This window comes from Schistocerca gregaria, chromosome 1 (assembly GCF_023897955.1).
Source record: "Schistocerca gregaria isolate iqSchGreg1 chromosome 1, iqSchGreg1.2, whole genome shotgun sequence".
NCBI lineage: Eukaryota > Metazoa > Arthropoda > Insecta > Orthoptera > Acrididae > Schistocerca > Schistocerca gregaria.
The window spans coordinates 73,317,051-73,331,767 of record NC_064920.1 but is presented as its reverse complement, the minus strand read 5'-3'; the positions used below and the strand labels follow the sequence as shown (position 1 = coordinate 73,331,767).

Sequence of the window (14,717 nt, the reverse complement as noted above, 5' to 3'; positions counted from 1 at the left end):
TCGGTACTGTCCGGAAACATACTGTAAAGCAACTTTCAAAGCCTTCCTTAGTAATTTCTGCATGTGTATCGTGTCACTTTGTGTAGCAGTTTGCAGGATGACTATGTTTCTGATTTACTTGTCCTTCCTTATACAAGTTTTCCCTTTGGTGGGTTAAATAAGGTTATTAGTTTTTGTTGCATTACCTTTGCCTCTTCGTTTGTTCATGACTTTACAAAAAAAGTATTTTGTCACATCGCTTGTGCTGCCATGATTTTAGCTGCAGGAGTTGTTCTGGTTACATCTCTGCTAGTTGGCATCATTAGCACCGCAGTTATGACAGTGAAAATAATATATAAAAGCTATGGATCTCATGTTTCCAATGGAGGACAAAACAGTAAACCACTTCAGTGGCCCTAAAAACATAGTGCTCAAATATCTACAAAAAATAAGGTAGTAATGTGCTCAATAGATCAGTGACATTGGTTGCATCATCTGTAAATAAGATTTTATAAATCAGTGCCATTTCAATAAGAGGCCAAGGTGGTCCAGGTCGACAGAGCACTTAACTCTGGCCCTGGAGATCCCAGGTTCAATCAGACAGTTGTGGGGATTTTTCCTCATTCCACTCCCTCCAATACAGCCTCAGGTCCACTCAGCCTCCTGTCAAAATGAATGCTGAAGATTTTTGTCAGAGAAAAAAAGACAGTCAGGATGAGGAACTTGCTACCCTTCCGCCTCCTAGTGCTGTGACGAACAGAATAGCTGGCACTGTACCTGGTGTCAGGCCAATAGTCTAGTCATGAGACTGCATCACAGCTTTACCTTCACATCAGCAATTGAATATGTTCATAGCAAGGGGAACACTGTTAATGAATTAAACAAGGATTTTTCAAAACTCAGCACAGAAGAATCAGCAGTGAGTTTTACACCAAGCAGTGTTTTTTACCTTCGGGTATAAAGAACTTTATTATTTTTTATTTTTTTTAAAGTAAAACTTAAGCTAAACGAATTATCATCATGATCAGAAATCAGCATAAAAAGATAAAATAGACCAAAGTTTCTAAGAAAATATAATGGATATATTGGGTTCAAATTAATGATGATGTAAATAAAATAGAAAGAAACTTCCACATGGGAAAAATATATTAAAAACAAAGATTCCAAGACTTACCAAGCGGGAAAGCGCCGGCAGACATGCACAATGAACAAAACACACACACAGAATTACTAGCTTTCGCAACCGATGGTTGCTTTTTCAGGAAAGAGGGAAGGAGAGGGAAAGACGAAAGGATGTGGGTTTTAAGGGAGAGGGTAAGGAGTCATTCCAATCCTGGGAGCGGAAAGACTTCCCTTAGGGGGAAAAAAGGACAGGTGTACACTCGCGCACACACACACATATCCATCCGCACATACACAGACACAAGCAGACATATTTAAAGACCATGTCTGCTTGTGTCTGTGTATGTGCGGATGGATATGTGTGTGTGTGCGAAAGTGTACACCTATCCTTTTTTCCCCCTAAGGGAAGTCTTTCCGCTCCCGGAATTGGAATGACTCCTTACCCTCTCCCTTAAAACCCACATCCTTTCGTCTTTCCCTCTCCTTCCCTCTTTCCTGAAGAAGCAACCATCGGTTGCGAAAGCTAGTAATTCTGTGTGTGTGTTTGTGTGTTTTGTTCATTGTGCCTGTCTGCCGGCGCTTTCCCGCTTGGTAAGTCTTGGAATCTTTGTTTTTAATATATAATGCATATATTTATATACGAGGGCTGTAACTTTGATAGTAGCAAATATTTATTTACAGCTCGTACAAAATAGATATGTGTTTCAAAGTTTTACTGACCTTCAAAGTAGTCACCAACATTGTGTATAATCTGTTGCCAGCAATGTGGAAGTCATAGGATACTCTTAGCAGTGCCAGTTGTGTTGACAGTTCGAGCGGCGTGGTCTATTGCTGGGCGAATTTGTAGCAGTTCTGAAACAAATGCCGTGAAGTGCTTCCTTCAATTTAGAAATCGAGTTGAACTCATGAGGGCTTAAGTCCAGGGAGTGTGGTGAGTGGTACAGCACTTCCCAGCCCAATCGATGAAATAAATCAGTTACAGTTTGCATCCAAGCAATGTCCTGTAAAATGATGTTCATATCATGCAGAAAGTGTCACCACTTCTTTCTCTATGCTGTTCATTTTTGGATCACAAGCTACAACCAACTTAGAGACAGAAGTAATGACACTTTCTGCAGGACCTGAGCATCATTTTGCTCAAGCATGTACAGCGTAAGCTGTTACTGATTTGTTTGATTGATGGGGCTGCTAAGTGCTGTACCACCTACTGCACTCCCCTGACTTAAACCTTCATGAGTTCAACTCGGTTTCTGAACTGAAGGAAGCACTTCACGGTATTCACTTCAGGACTGCTACAAATTCATCCGGCAATAGATTGCCAACACAACTGGCACTGCTAAGCTTACCCTACGACTTCCACATTGCTGGCAATGGGTTATACACAATATTGCTGGCAATGGGTTATACACAATGCTGATGACTACTTTGAAGGTCAGTAAAACTTTGAAACATGTATCTATTTTTTACGAGCTGCAAATATATAGTTGCCACTATCAAAGTTTCAACCCTTGTACGAGGTGCATTCAAGTTCTAAGGCCTCCGCTTTTTTGTAATTAACTACTCACCCGAAAGCGATGACACTGGCGTTACTTCTTGACGTAATCGCCCTGCAGACGTACACATTTTTCACAACGCTGACGCCATGATTCCATGGCAACGGCGAAGGCTTCTTTAGGAGTCTGTTTTGACCACTGGAAAATCACTGAGGCAATAGCAGCACAGCTGGTGAATGTGCAGCCACGGAGAGTGTCTTTCATTGTTGGAAAAAGCCAAAAGTCACGAGGGGCCAGGTCAGGTGAGTAGGGAGCATGAGGAATCACTTCAAAGTTGTTATTACGAAGAAACTGTTGCGTAACGTTAGCTTGATGTGCGGGTGCATTGTCTTGGTGAAACAGCACACGCGCAGCCCTTCCCAGACGTTTTTGTTGCAGTGCAGAAAGGAAGGAATTTGTTCTTCAAAACATTTTCATAGGATGCACCTGTTACCGTAGTGCCCTTTGGAACGCACTGTGTAAGGATTACGCCCTCGCTGTCCCAGAACATGGACACCATCATTTTTTCAGCACTGGCGGTTACCTGAAATGTTTTTGGTGGCGGTGAATCTGTGTGCTTCCATTGAGCTGACTGGTGCTTTGTTACTGGATTGAAAAAAGGCATCCACGTCTCATCCATTGTCACAACCAACGAAAAGAAAGTCTCATTCATACTGTCGTTGCGCACCAACATTGCTTGGCAACATGCCACATGGGCAGCCATGTGGTCGTCCGTCAGCATTCGTGGCACCCACCTGGATGACACTTTTCACATTTTCAGGTCGTCATGCAGGATTGTGTGCACAGAATCCACAGAAATGCCAACTCTGGAGGCGATCTGTTCAACAGTCATTCAGCGATCCCCCAAAACAATTCTCTCCACACTCTCGATCATGTCGTCAGACCGGCTTGTGCGAGCCCGAGGTTGTTTCGGTTTGTTGTCACACGATGTTCTGCCTTCATAAAACTGTCGCACCCACGAACGCCCTTTTGATACATCCATAACTCCATCACCACATGTGTCCTTCAACTGTTGATGAATTTCAATTGGTTTCACACCACGCAAATTCAGAAAACCAATGCTTGCACGCTGTTTAAGTAAGGAAAAGGTCGCCATTTTAAGTATTTAAAACAGTTCTCATTCTCGCTGCTGGTGGTAAAATTCCATCTGCCCTACAGTGCTGCCATCTCTGGGACGTATTGACAATGAACGCAGCCTCATTTTAAAACAATGCGCATGTTTTTATCTCTTTCCAGTCCGGAGAAAAAAAATCGGAGGCCTTAGAACTTGAATGCACCTTGTATATACAGAATAGCCCCACTTTCATGTTCCCAGAATTAACGTTTTCCCGCTGTTTACATCATTTTTTATCATTTCTGTCAAATTTCCTATGTCCAAAATGTTAATTGATACCCAATTTTACATAAACATACTTATAATTTTGCTGCAATTTATGCTTTATGAAAAAATGTTGTGGAATAAAAAACTGATGTAACTGATGTGAAATTCCACTGGCACTGTGTTGGCCACTAAACATTGTGTGGTTAAGTTTCTTGACACTAGGGTACTCTACTGACCACATCTGAACCAACAAAGAGGTAAAACTTGAAACAACTCATGCCGTATCTCCTGACTCTGCCAAGATTTACATGATGTGATGGTTGGTAAGAGTCACTAGGTTCCTTCGAATGATGGTATCATTGCCAATTGCAACCACTTCCAAACTGCCTCTACCGCACATGCGCAGCTTCGTGATTATTGTGATCGTCATGACACATCTGTCAAACCATATTTAGTGTGTTTCACCATTTGGCCACTTGCAGTGCTAGCTGACACCTTTGCTCGCTTTGTGTTGCTAAAATGTTTTCAGTACAAAAACAGAGTACTTACAATGTACTTTTTCATGCACAGCATGCGTGTTTAGAGAATGTATTCTTTTACATATGTACCTTTTGTGATATTTCAAAAACAAACAATGTGAGTGATAGTTTGCATGTGTGGTTTTCTACATAATTCAGGAGGCACGATACCTGATGACACCAAAAAGACGTATATAGTGTAAGATATGCACAACAACATACAAAATAATTATGTAAATATTTGCATTTGACAATGAGGAAAAATTCTCAAAACATATCTTGCCTGAGCATGAAAAAATACATGACTGGCGCAGTGTTTCATTATTTAAATAATGAATGACAGCTGCAGGCTTTCCGGAAACATCGATTATGATGTACGAAATGTTTCTACTTCACAGACAGTTACCAGTTCAAGTTACTTAAGTGGGTTTCATTATATAATAAACAAGTACCTGACAAGTATTTGGATACCTATTACATACATATATAATAACTGAAAGGAGTTCCTATACGTAACTGTTATAGCTTAAAGCATTACTTTCAATATTTTCCATTTTCCTGTATTTTACACCATTTTTTTAGAGTCCCTTGGAAAGTGTAAAAGTGAGGGTTTACTGTATATTTTAAAAGTATTTTTATGCACTGTTACTATGCCAATTTACAAAACATTAAACAATTGCACAAGACCTTTGGTTTGTTGAACACAATCCATGCAGATTCAATATCTGATGCATTTGGTGCTATTCGGAGACCTGCGGCAACTCCATTGTGGAAGAGAGGCCACATGTTCATATTGGGAACAACATCAATGTGTGACAAATCGACTGTTGTCCCACGAGGTGCTGCTCGTCCTGTCAGACAGAGTCGAGGTATGCTAAGCGTTTCTGTTATGATAGGAGCTGCAGTTCTTAATGTGAACATTCCCCTGAAACAAGCAAAGATGTATACATACAAGTCTTCTAAACTTATATTGTGAAAGTTAAAATGATAATTGTCACTTGATCCATTCTGTCTTACTCCCACATGCATTCATCTCACATCCAAAAAAAAAAAAAAAAAAAACAATACAAAAATCTGCAAACGAACACCAGCAGAACAACAAAGCCGCAGCTAAAATAATTAAAAGGGGAGTCTGACTGGCTGCTCATTGATGAAAAAAAAGAAGAGTTGAGCTCATCGCATTGAAAACAGATATATATTTTGTAAGTCATTAATAACAATAGCTGAAGTGGTAAAGACTACATAATATACAATCTTAACCTTTATCACATTTTTCCCAACATCAAATAAAATCAAGAGAAATTTCTTATCTTGATATAAAACATATGCTGTTAAAACAGGGATCTATACACCACAATCACTACTCCACTGTGAGTCCGTTTCCTGTGTTGTCCATTTCCTGTGTCGCCCCATAATGATTCTTCCTCCCATAAACATGATTATTTGCCTAATGAGTGAGATGATCACATGCAGAGGACCATTACACTGTACTACAATATTTCCCATGCTAAGCTACTTAATCTGTAGCTCCATTTCCCAGAAATACAACATCTGGGAAGCAAATTCTGAGGATACACTCAGAGAATATGACAGAGAGCAAGATGGAGTCCTCAGGTTGGCTCCATCAATGTACTCTGCAACATAGCTGCAAAACAAGGACTTCAAGTAATTCTCATTTCATAGAAGACAGAGTCTCATTCATACCTACCTGACACGTACAAAAGATTCTACATTTGGAAAAAGCTAATCAGAAAGAAATAATGGAAAGTCCTAGGTGTAATATAATAATGGAAAGAGTAAATGTAAGAACTCGCCATATAGTGAGGTACTGAGGCATCAACAAGACTCAAAATGTTTACAAGCCTTTGGACAGTGTGAAAATGGTGACACGCACTTACAAGTAAGTTTACAGATGTTTCACATTGTGCTGCTATTGCTGTTAATAGTTTGAGGCAGATAAAACACTGCCTCAGTTGTTGCTAAGAAAAGCTATAATTTCCACTAACACTTATGTTCACTGGACAGGTGCGTAGGATCTTCCACAGTGCATTGTAAACATAAAAACAATTTCAGTAGCACTGACAGTACAAGAATAAAATGAAACTTGTATTTTGACAATACAAGTATCTGTCAAAATTATAAAGGGATAAAACTGTCCAACAAGTAGCCACAACACATACGAGGCATAGTAAATAACAAAGCATTTGAAAGATCTATCAGAGATTACCTATAGTAAAATTGTTCCTAATCAATATAAGAATTTCTAATATGTCAGTGTCTTTCACACTTTTCTTCATTTGCAGAAACAAAAATGAATCGTTCAGAAATAGGTCAGGTGCGTAAGGTGGGTGGGGCATGAGAGTCATGCCATTTTTTGCCACAAGTGGCACAATGATATGGCTGTGTGAGCATAAGAATTTTCATAACAGAAAAATCAGCTCCTTATCTGTCACAGGGCAGACCCATAAATCTTATCTGAAGCTCGACCTGACCTGGTGGAACAAACTCTGAATCCAGATTCCCCATACACATTCAATAAAGGAAAAAAAGAGCATCGTCTTTATGTTTGACTTCACTTGAGGAGCTTTATTGTGGAAGGCTTGAATGACATATTCCAGTGGTTTGATTGTTGTTTGATTGTAAGGCTGTAGCTGTGGCACTCTGAGTCATCACTAGTAACAATGTTCAAAAAAATTTCAAACTCTGTTTTGAGCAATTCTTTGAAAGAATGCTTTCACTTGATACTCTTTTTGCTGGTCAGTCAGAACCTTATGCACACATCTTCTCCTAAAATTCACTGAACTTAACTCCAACACAATACCAATACAGTTAAGCCTGTTTTCTCTGACCCTGCCCCCCCCCCCCCCCCCCTGCCCCTCCCGTAAGGTGTATCACCAGTTTTTGAGCAGAAGTTCATGAATTTTCGTGATATTTTCATCAATCCGAGCAATTGACAGACATCCAGAATAAAGTTTGTCATCACTCGACCTGTTGCCATTTTTGAAAAGAGAAAAACATCTGAGTATCCCCCTAGCATCTTTTTCATTCATTAGCTGTTTTCAACACCTCAACAGTCTCCGCAGCCATTTTTCTGAGTATGTTGCAAAATTTCATAGCCACATATTGCTCAGTTACATCCACTTTTGCAAAAAACTAGGAGAGAATGAAACAGCTTTGGCAAAAAATCCACTAAGGAAAAGCAATAAGAGAAGCAACACACACACACATACACACACACACACACACACACACACACTATGTGAGTATGTTTACTCTTTCCATCACAAATAAATAGGAACAAACACCTTATATGTAAGTCCTTGAAATCAATTTGCACCTGTGTACTTTATTACTGAGTGTGTTCATTCTATTCAGTTTTGGTAGTATTCATTTTGTAAACTGTACACCTATAATATTATTAGTCAGCCGGTTACCATAATCCTACCTAGTATATAGCAACCCACATCTCTCTAATGTAAAAACAATAATAATAATTGTGTATCAATGTGAACACAGTTTACACTGTTGTATCACACAAAGCCACTAACTATTGAAACATATCTGATACACAACAGCAGTGATGATCAATCAAACTGACATTTACTACCTAATGTAATATCCACGATTGTGTGTGTTGGGTACTGACTTTAGTTAAAGGTTCTATTCCTTGCACATTATTGTCTCTTGTAGATGCTAGATATTTGTCAACTGATGATGGTCTAATGAGCATAAAATTTGGTTACGTTCCATGCAACAAAACTGTTCTACAGTTCTTACCTTCCGACAGGTAAAGCCATTGTACGAGTACACAGGGCGTAAAGATGTTTCTCTTGCTCTTCTATGTACTCATGGTCTGACACTTCTGGCTGCTGTGGTATGGCGATTCTAACTGGCTGTGATGATTGCAGCAGTCGCCTTACTTCTGCTACCCTGTGATCTTTGCTGAATCGTAGTTTCAGTGTCTGCTGATTAAAAGGAAAAAAGTCAGTCAGTAGCTATTAATTTAAGACTGGCATTTATTTTACAGTTATTTGTGACAATGACTTTTGTCTCAAGGATTCATAAACTTTAAACAAACAATCATGTCCAAAGCTGCATCTACCAAAGAAGGCACAACCACCTAAAGAAGGACTCCCTCTCATGGGAAAGGCAGTCTCTAAGAACAGAAATATCTGCACAGGTCTTCAGTTAAAACAAATTTTGGTAGTTACAGAATATGAGATTTGCAAACATGGTACCTGCTCTATCTCAACTATTTTTGTGAGTACAAAAGCATTCATAGTATAAATTGCCCGTATTTCTCACTAATATTTGTGTGAAATTAAGAATTTATGGCTTCATTTCTATAACATGGTCACCAAAAGCTCAGTTCAGAAAAACGGCTAAGGATAAGCAGCATATATGTCTGCAACGATCATATGGAGGAAATACTCGTTGAAGCCTCTCGCTGTAATATTCCACCAAGGCAACAACTTGTTCTTCCCAGCTTTCTTTTTAGAAGTCTCTGCAGCCACCTATGAAATGCACACCCAAAACCAACTACTTACTAAACTAAAATATGTTAACCCCCTCATACTGTACACTTCTTTATAATAACTTTCTACCCTTGTGGGTCCTACACATTTCTTCCACCAGTAATGCAATTTATTTAAATTTCTCACTATACTCCCTGGACATTTTGTATATTTAACCTTGACTATTATTTAGTTGCAATATTTATCACTGTCAAGCTGAAGTAGATTGTTCAGATTTTCTATCACAGTTCCGCATTTATTTACCCTTTTCCCTTCATTTGATCATCATGATCAACTATATCTCTCCAACTTTTCACAGGTAATTTGAGAAGCTTATCCAAACAATAATACTTGTGGGTTTTTCTCTTATCCATTATGTAGAATTATTAGAGTAGTTGGTTAAGCTAACAAACCATTAAGACATCTTCCCTGCAACTATAAACTTTTATAACTCTAATTACAGACACCTTATATAAAAATGAAATGGTTTATTTTCTATAAGTAAACAAAAGGAAAGAAACAAGATATAAATAAAAATGTGATAATGGAAAGTCTATTGTTGAATGCAAATTATGAAATAAGTAAAGGTAACAAATGAATATATAGTTTAGGTGGTGGATAAGCAAAGCTTTCAGATGCAGTACTTCTTCAGAAGTAACAAACAAACAAACACACACACACACACACACACACACACACACACACACACACACACAGAGAGAGAGAGAGAGAGAGAGAGAGAGAGAGAGAGAGAGAGCACTACACTGTCCCAGCTGACACCAAAAACACTGCCGAGAATGTCCTCACACTAGTGCCTAGACCATGTCTCTCTTTGAGCCGTATGATTAACCCTGGATGAAGCATTCTGTGGAGCATGTCAATGAAGGGCTTGGAAAATCGCTCAGTTGAGAGGAACATTCACACATTGGTATAACAGATGAACTGTCCTTGCCTCAACCACATCATACCTAATACAGTTTATATCTGAATGCTTCTGGTAGATTACTTTGCGAAGAGCATCCAGTCTGACATACCCATCCTTTAACAGTGATTTGCAATATGTGAACTAGGCTTTTTCTGGCGTAAATTTATCCTAATGACAGAAACAATAGAGCTGCATTTGAAACAGCTACTAACTAAATAAATTATTTAACTTGGACAAATTCATGAAAGTTAAAGAAAATTCATTTAGAGCCTTCCGCCAAAATACCAGAAGCTTCATCAATCATCATCATCATCATCATCATCATTTAAGACTGATTATGCCTTTCAGCATTCAGTCTGGAGCATAGCCCCCTTATAAAATTCCTCCATGATCCCCTATTCAGTGCTAACATTGGTGCCTCTTCTGATGTTAGACCTATTACTTAAAAATCATTCTTAACCGAATCCAGGTACCATCTCCTTGGGCTGCCCTGACTCCTCCTACCCTCTACTGCTGAACCCATGAGTCTCTTGGGTAACCTTGCTTCTCCCATGCGTGTAACATGACCCCACCATCTAAGCCTGTTTGCCCTGACTGCTACATCTATAGAGTTCATTCCCAGTTTTTCTTTGATTTCCTCATTGTGGACACCCTCCTGCGATTGTTCCCATCTACTAATTCCTGCAATCATCCTAGCTACTTTCATATCCGTAACCTCAACCTTGTTGATAAGGTAACCTGAATCCACCCAGCTTTCGCTCCCATACAGCAAAGTTGGTCAAAAGATTGAACAGTGCACAGATAACTTAGTCTTGGTACTGACTTCCTTCTTGCAGAAGAGAGTAGATCGTAGCTGAGCGCTCACTGCATTAGCTTTGCTACACCTCCCTTCCAGTTCTTTCACTATGTTGCCATCCTGTGAGAATAGCAATCCTAAGTACTTGAAACTGTCCACCTGTTCTAACTTTGTTCCTCCTATTTGGCACTCAATCCGTTTATATTTCTTTCCCACTGACATTACTTTCGTTTTGGAGATGCTAATCTTCATACCATAGTCCTTACATTTCTGATCTAGCTCTGAAATACTACTTTGCAAACTTTCAATCGAATCTGCCATCACAACTAAGTCATCCGCATATGCAAGACTACTTATTTTGTGTTCACATATCTTGATCTCACCCAGCCAGTCTATTGTTTTCAACATATTATCCATAAATAATATGAACAACAGTGGAGACATGTTGCAGCCTTGTCTTACCCCTGAAACTACTCTGAACCAGAACTCAATTTACCGTCAACTCTAACTGCTACCTGACTATCCGTGTAAAGACCTTTAACTGCTTGCAAAAGTTCGCCTCCTATTCTATAATCTCGTAGAACAGACAATAACTTTCTCCTTTTCTAGATCTATAAAGCATAGATACAGTTCCCTGTTCCACTCATAACACTTCTCCATTATTGCAGTAAGCTAAAGATCTGGTCCTGACAACCTCTAAGAGGCCTAAACCCACACTGATTTTCATCCAATTGGTCCTCAACTAATACTCGCACTTTCCTTTCAACAATACCTGAGAAGATTTTACCCACAACGCTGATTAAAGATATACCTCTGTAGTTGTTACAATCCTTTCTGTTTCCATGTTTAAAGATAGGTGTGATTACTGCTTTTGTCCAGTCTGATGGAACCTGTCCCGACTCCCAGGCCATTTCAATTATCCTGTGTAGCCATTTAAGACCTGACGTTCCACTGTATTTGATGAGTTCCGACTTAATTTCATCCACCCCAGCTGCTTTATTGCACTGCAATCTACTGACCATTTTCTCCACTTCCTCAAATGTGATTTTATTTCCATCCTCATTCCTATCCCATTCTACCTCGAAATCTGAAACACTGCTGATCGTATTTTCACCTACATTGAGCAACTCTTCAAAATATTCCCTCCATCTGGCCAAGGAATCCACAGGATTGACCAGCAGTTTTCCTGACCTGTCCAACCCTTTCGAAGACTGCTAATTACACTCCAGAATGGTTTTCCAGCAGCTTGAGCCATAGTCTCCAACCTGTTTCCAGTCTCCCCAAGATTTCTTCTTGGATGCTGCAATTATCTGTTTGGCTTTGTTTCTTTCGTCAACATAACTCTCTCTGTCTACCTGAGTTCTAGTGTGTAGCCATTTTTGATACGCCTTCTTTTTCCTTTTACAGGCTGCCTTAACTGTGTCATTCCACCAAGCTGTTTGCTTCATCCTACTTTTACACACTACTGTTCCAAGACATTCTTTAGACACTTCTACTACTGTGTCCCTGTACCTTGCCCATTCCTTTTCCAATGACTGTAATTGACTACATTCAACTAACTGGTACCTTTCTGAGATCACTGTTATGTACTTGTGCCTGATTTCCTTATCCTGAAGTTTCTCCACTCTTATCCTCCTACATATGGACCTGACCGCCTGCATTTTCGGCCTCACAATCCCAATTTCACTGCACATTAAATAATGATCAGTATCATCAAAGAATCCCCTTACTACACGTGTGTCCCTCACAGCCTTCCTGAATTCCTGATCTGTTATTATATAGTCAATGACAGAATCTGGTTCCCCTGCCTTCCCAAGTATACCGGTGAATGTTATTATGTTTAAAAAAAGAAGTTTGTGGTTACTAAGCCCATACTGGCACAGAAATCCAAGAGTTGTTTCCCGTTCCTGTTGGCCTCCATATCCTCTCCAAATTTACCCATAACCTTTTCATACCCTTCTGTTCGATTTCCAATCTTGGCGTTAAAATCACCCATGAGCAGAAAACTGTCCTTGTCCTTTACTCTAACAACTACATCAGTGAGTGCCTCATAAAAACTATCCATCTTATCTTGATCTGTCCCTTCACAATGCAAATATACTGACACAATCCTAATTTTCTTGCTAGACACTGTCAAATCTATACACATCAGTCATTCGTTTACATACCTTACTGCAACTACGCTGGGTTCCATTTCTTTCCTGATGTAAATCCCTACACCCCATTGTGCTATTCCTGCTTTGACTCATGACAGGTAGACCTTGTATTCTCCCACTTCCTCTTTTTTCTCACCCCTTACCCGAATGTCACTAACAGCTAAAACGTCCAGCCCCATCTTACTTGCAGCCTCTGCCAGCTCTACCTTCTTCCCAGAGCAGCCCTCATTGATATTAACAGCTCCCCATCTCATTACCATTTGTTTGCCAAGTCGTATCTTAAGAGTCCCTGGTTTGTCAGTTAGAGGTGGGACTCCGTCACCTACAAAGGTCCAAGGCATTTTGCTCTGATTGTTGCCAGCATCATATTTAAAGTATCGGGGAAGCAGGTTGCTAGCCTTACTTGCCCTGAGTCCCATTGAGTTTTACCCCTAACGGTTAAGGGACTAATCGGTGGATTTGGTAGTCTTTGCCGTATGAGGACAAAGGTGACCACGACTCAGAATATGTCCGAGATGCCCAGCCTTATTCCAAAGTAACTGGTATCCCGACTGTTGGGACCACTTACTTGGCCACTCATATGTTGCCCGTGGTTCTTGAACTAGGACATGGCTGCAGGAACCCACACCATGAACCATCATCAATAAGAGATGCAAATTTCTCACATAAATAAGGGATATGAATGGATAGATGAAATATCAACAGTTTTGCCATGCACACCAAAAAATCATAAAGAAATTACTGAAGTGGATTCATTTTGATGGATAAAATTGTAATACAGGGTGTTTCAAAAATGATCGGTATATTTGAAACGGCAATACAAACTAAACGAGCAGCGATAGAAATACATTGTTTGTTGCAATATGCTTGGGACAACAGTACATTTTCAGGCAAACTTTCGAAATTACAGTAGTTACAATTGTCAACAACAGATGGCGCTGCTGTCTGGGAAACTCTATAGTACGATATTTTCCACATATCCACCATGCGTAGCAATAATATGGCATATTCTCTGAATGAAATTACCCGAAACCTTTGACAACGTGTCTGGCGGAATGGCTTCACATGCAGATGAGATGTACTGCTTCAGCTGTTCAATTGTTTCTGGATTCTGGCGGTACACCTGGTCTTTCAAGTGTCCCTACAGAAAGAAGTCACAGGGGTTCATGTCTGGCGAATAGGGAGGCCAATCCACGCCGCCTCCTGTATGTTTCGGATAGCCCAAAGCAATCACACAATCATCGAAATATTCATTCAGGAAATTAAAGACATCGGCCATTCGATGTGGCCAGGCACCATCTTGCATAAACCATGAGGTGTTCGCACCCGAGGCCGCTGTTGGATCACCTGCTGCACTAGCTGCGCGTTGCCCTCTGTGGTTGCCGTACGCGGTCGCCCTACCTTTCCAGCACGTTCATCCGTCACATTCCCAGTCCGTTGAAATTTTTCAAACACATCCTTTATTGTATTGCTTTTCGGTCCTTTGGTTACATTAAACCTCCGTTGAAAACTTTGTCTTGTTGCAACAACACTGTGTTCTAGGCGGTGGAATTCCAACACCAGAAAAATCCTCTGTTCTAAGGAATAAACCATGTTGTCCACAGCACACTTGCACATTGTGAACAGCACACGCTTACAGCAGAAAGACGACGTACAGAATGGCGCACCCACAGACTGCGTTGTCTTCTATATCTTTCACATCACTTGCAGCACCATCTGTTGTTGAAAATTGTAACTACTGTAATTTCGAAAGTTTGTCCGCCTGAAAATGTACTGTTGTCCCAAGCATATTGCAACAAACGGTGTATTTCTATCGCTGCTCGTTTAGTTTTT

At 40.0% G+C, this 14,717-nt stretch overlaps 1 protein-coding gene across 2 annotated transcripts in view; it reads right to left on the bottom strand.

Annotated features, from left to right (window-relative positions):
• Nucleotides 1-14,717, bottom strand: part of LOC126333765 (anaphase-promoting complex subunit 1) — a 353,884-nt gene that overhangs the window by 137,879 nt on the left and 201,288 nt on the right. The window contains exons 19-20 of one of the 2 annotated variants that reach the window (XM_049996770.1): nt 8,271-8,458; nt 5,181-5,418 (exon numbers count right to left, since the gene is read on the bottom strand). In XM_049996770.1, the coding sequence (XP_049852727.1) occupies nt 5,181-5,418; nt 8,271-8,458 (426 nt within the window). The remainder of the gene's footprint in view (nt 1-5,180; nt 5,419-8,270; nt 8,459-14,717) is intronic. The other variant, XM_049996779.1, reaches the window with a different exon arrangement.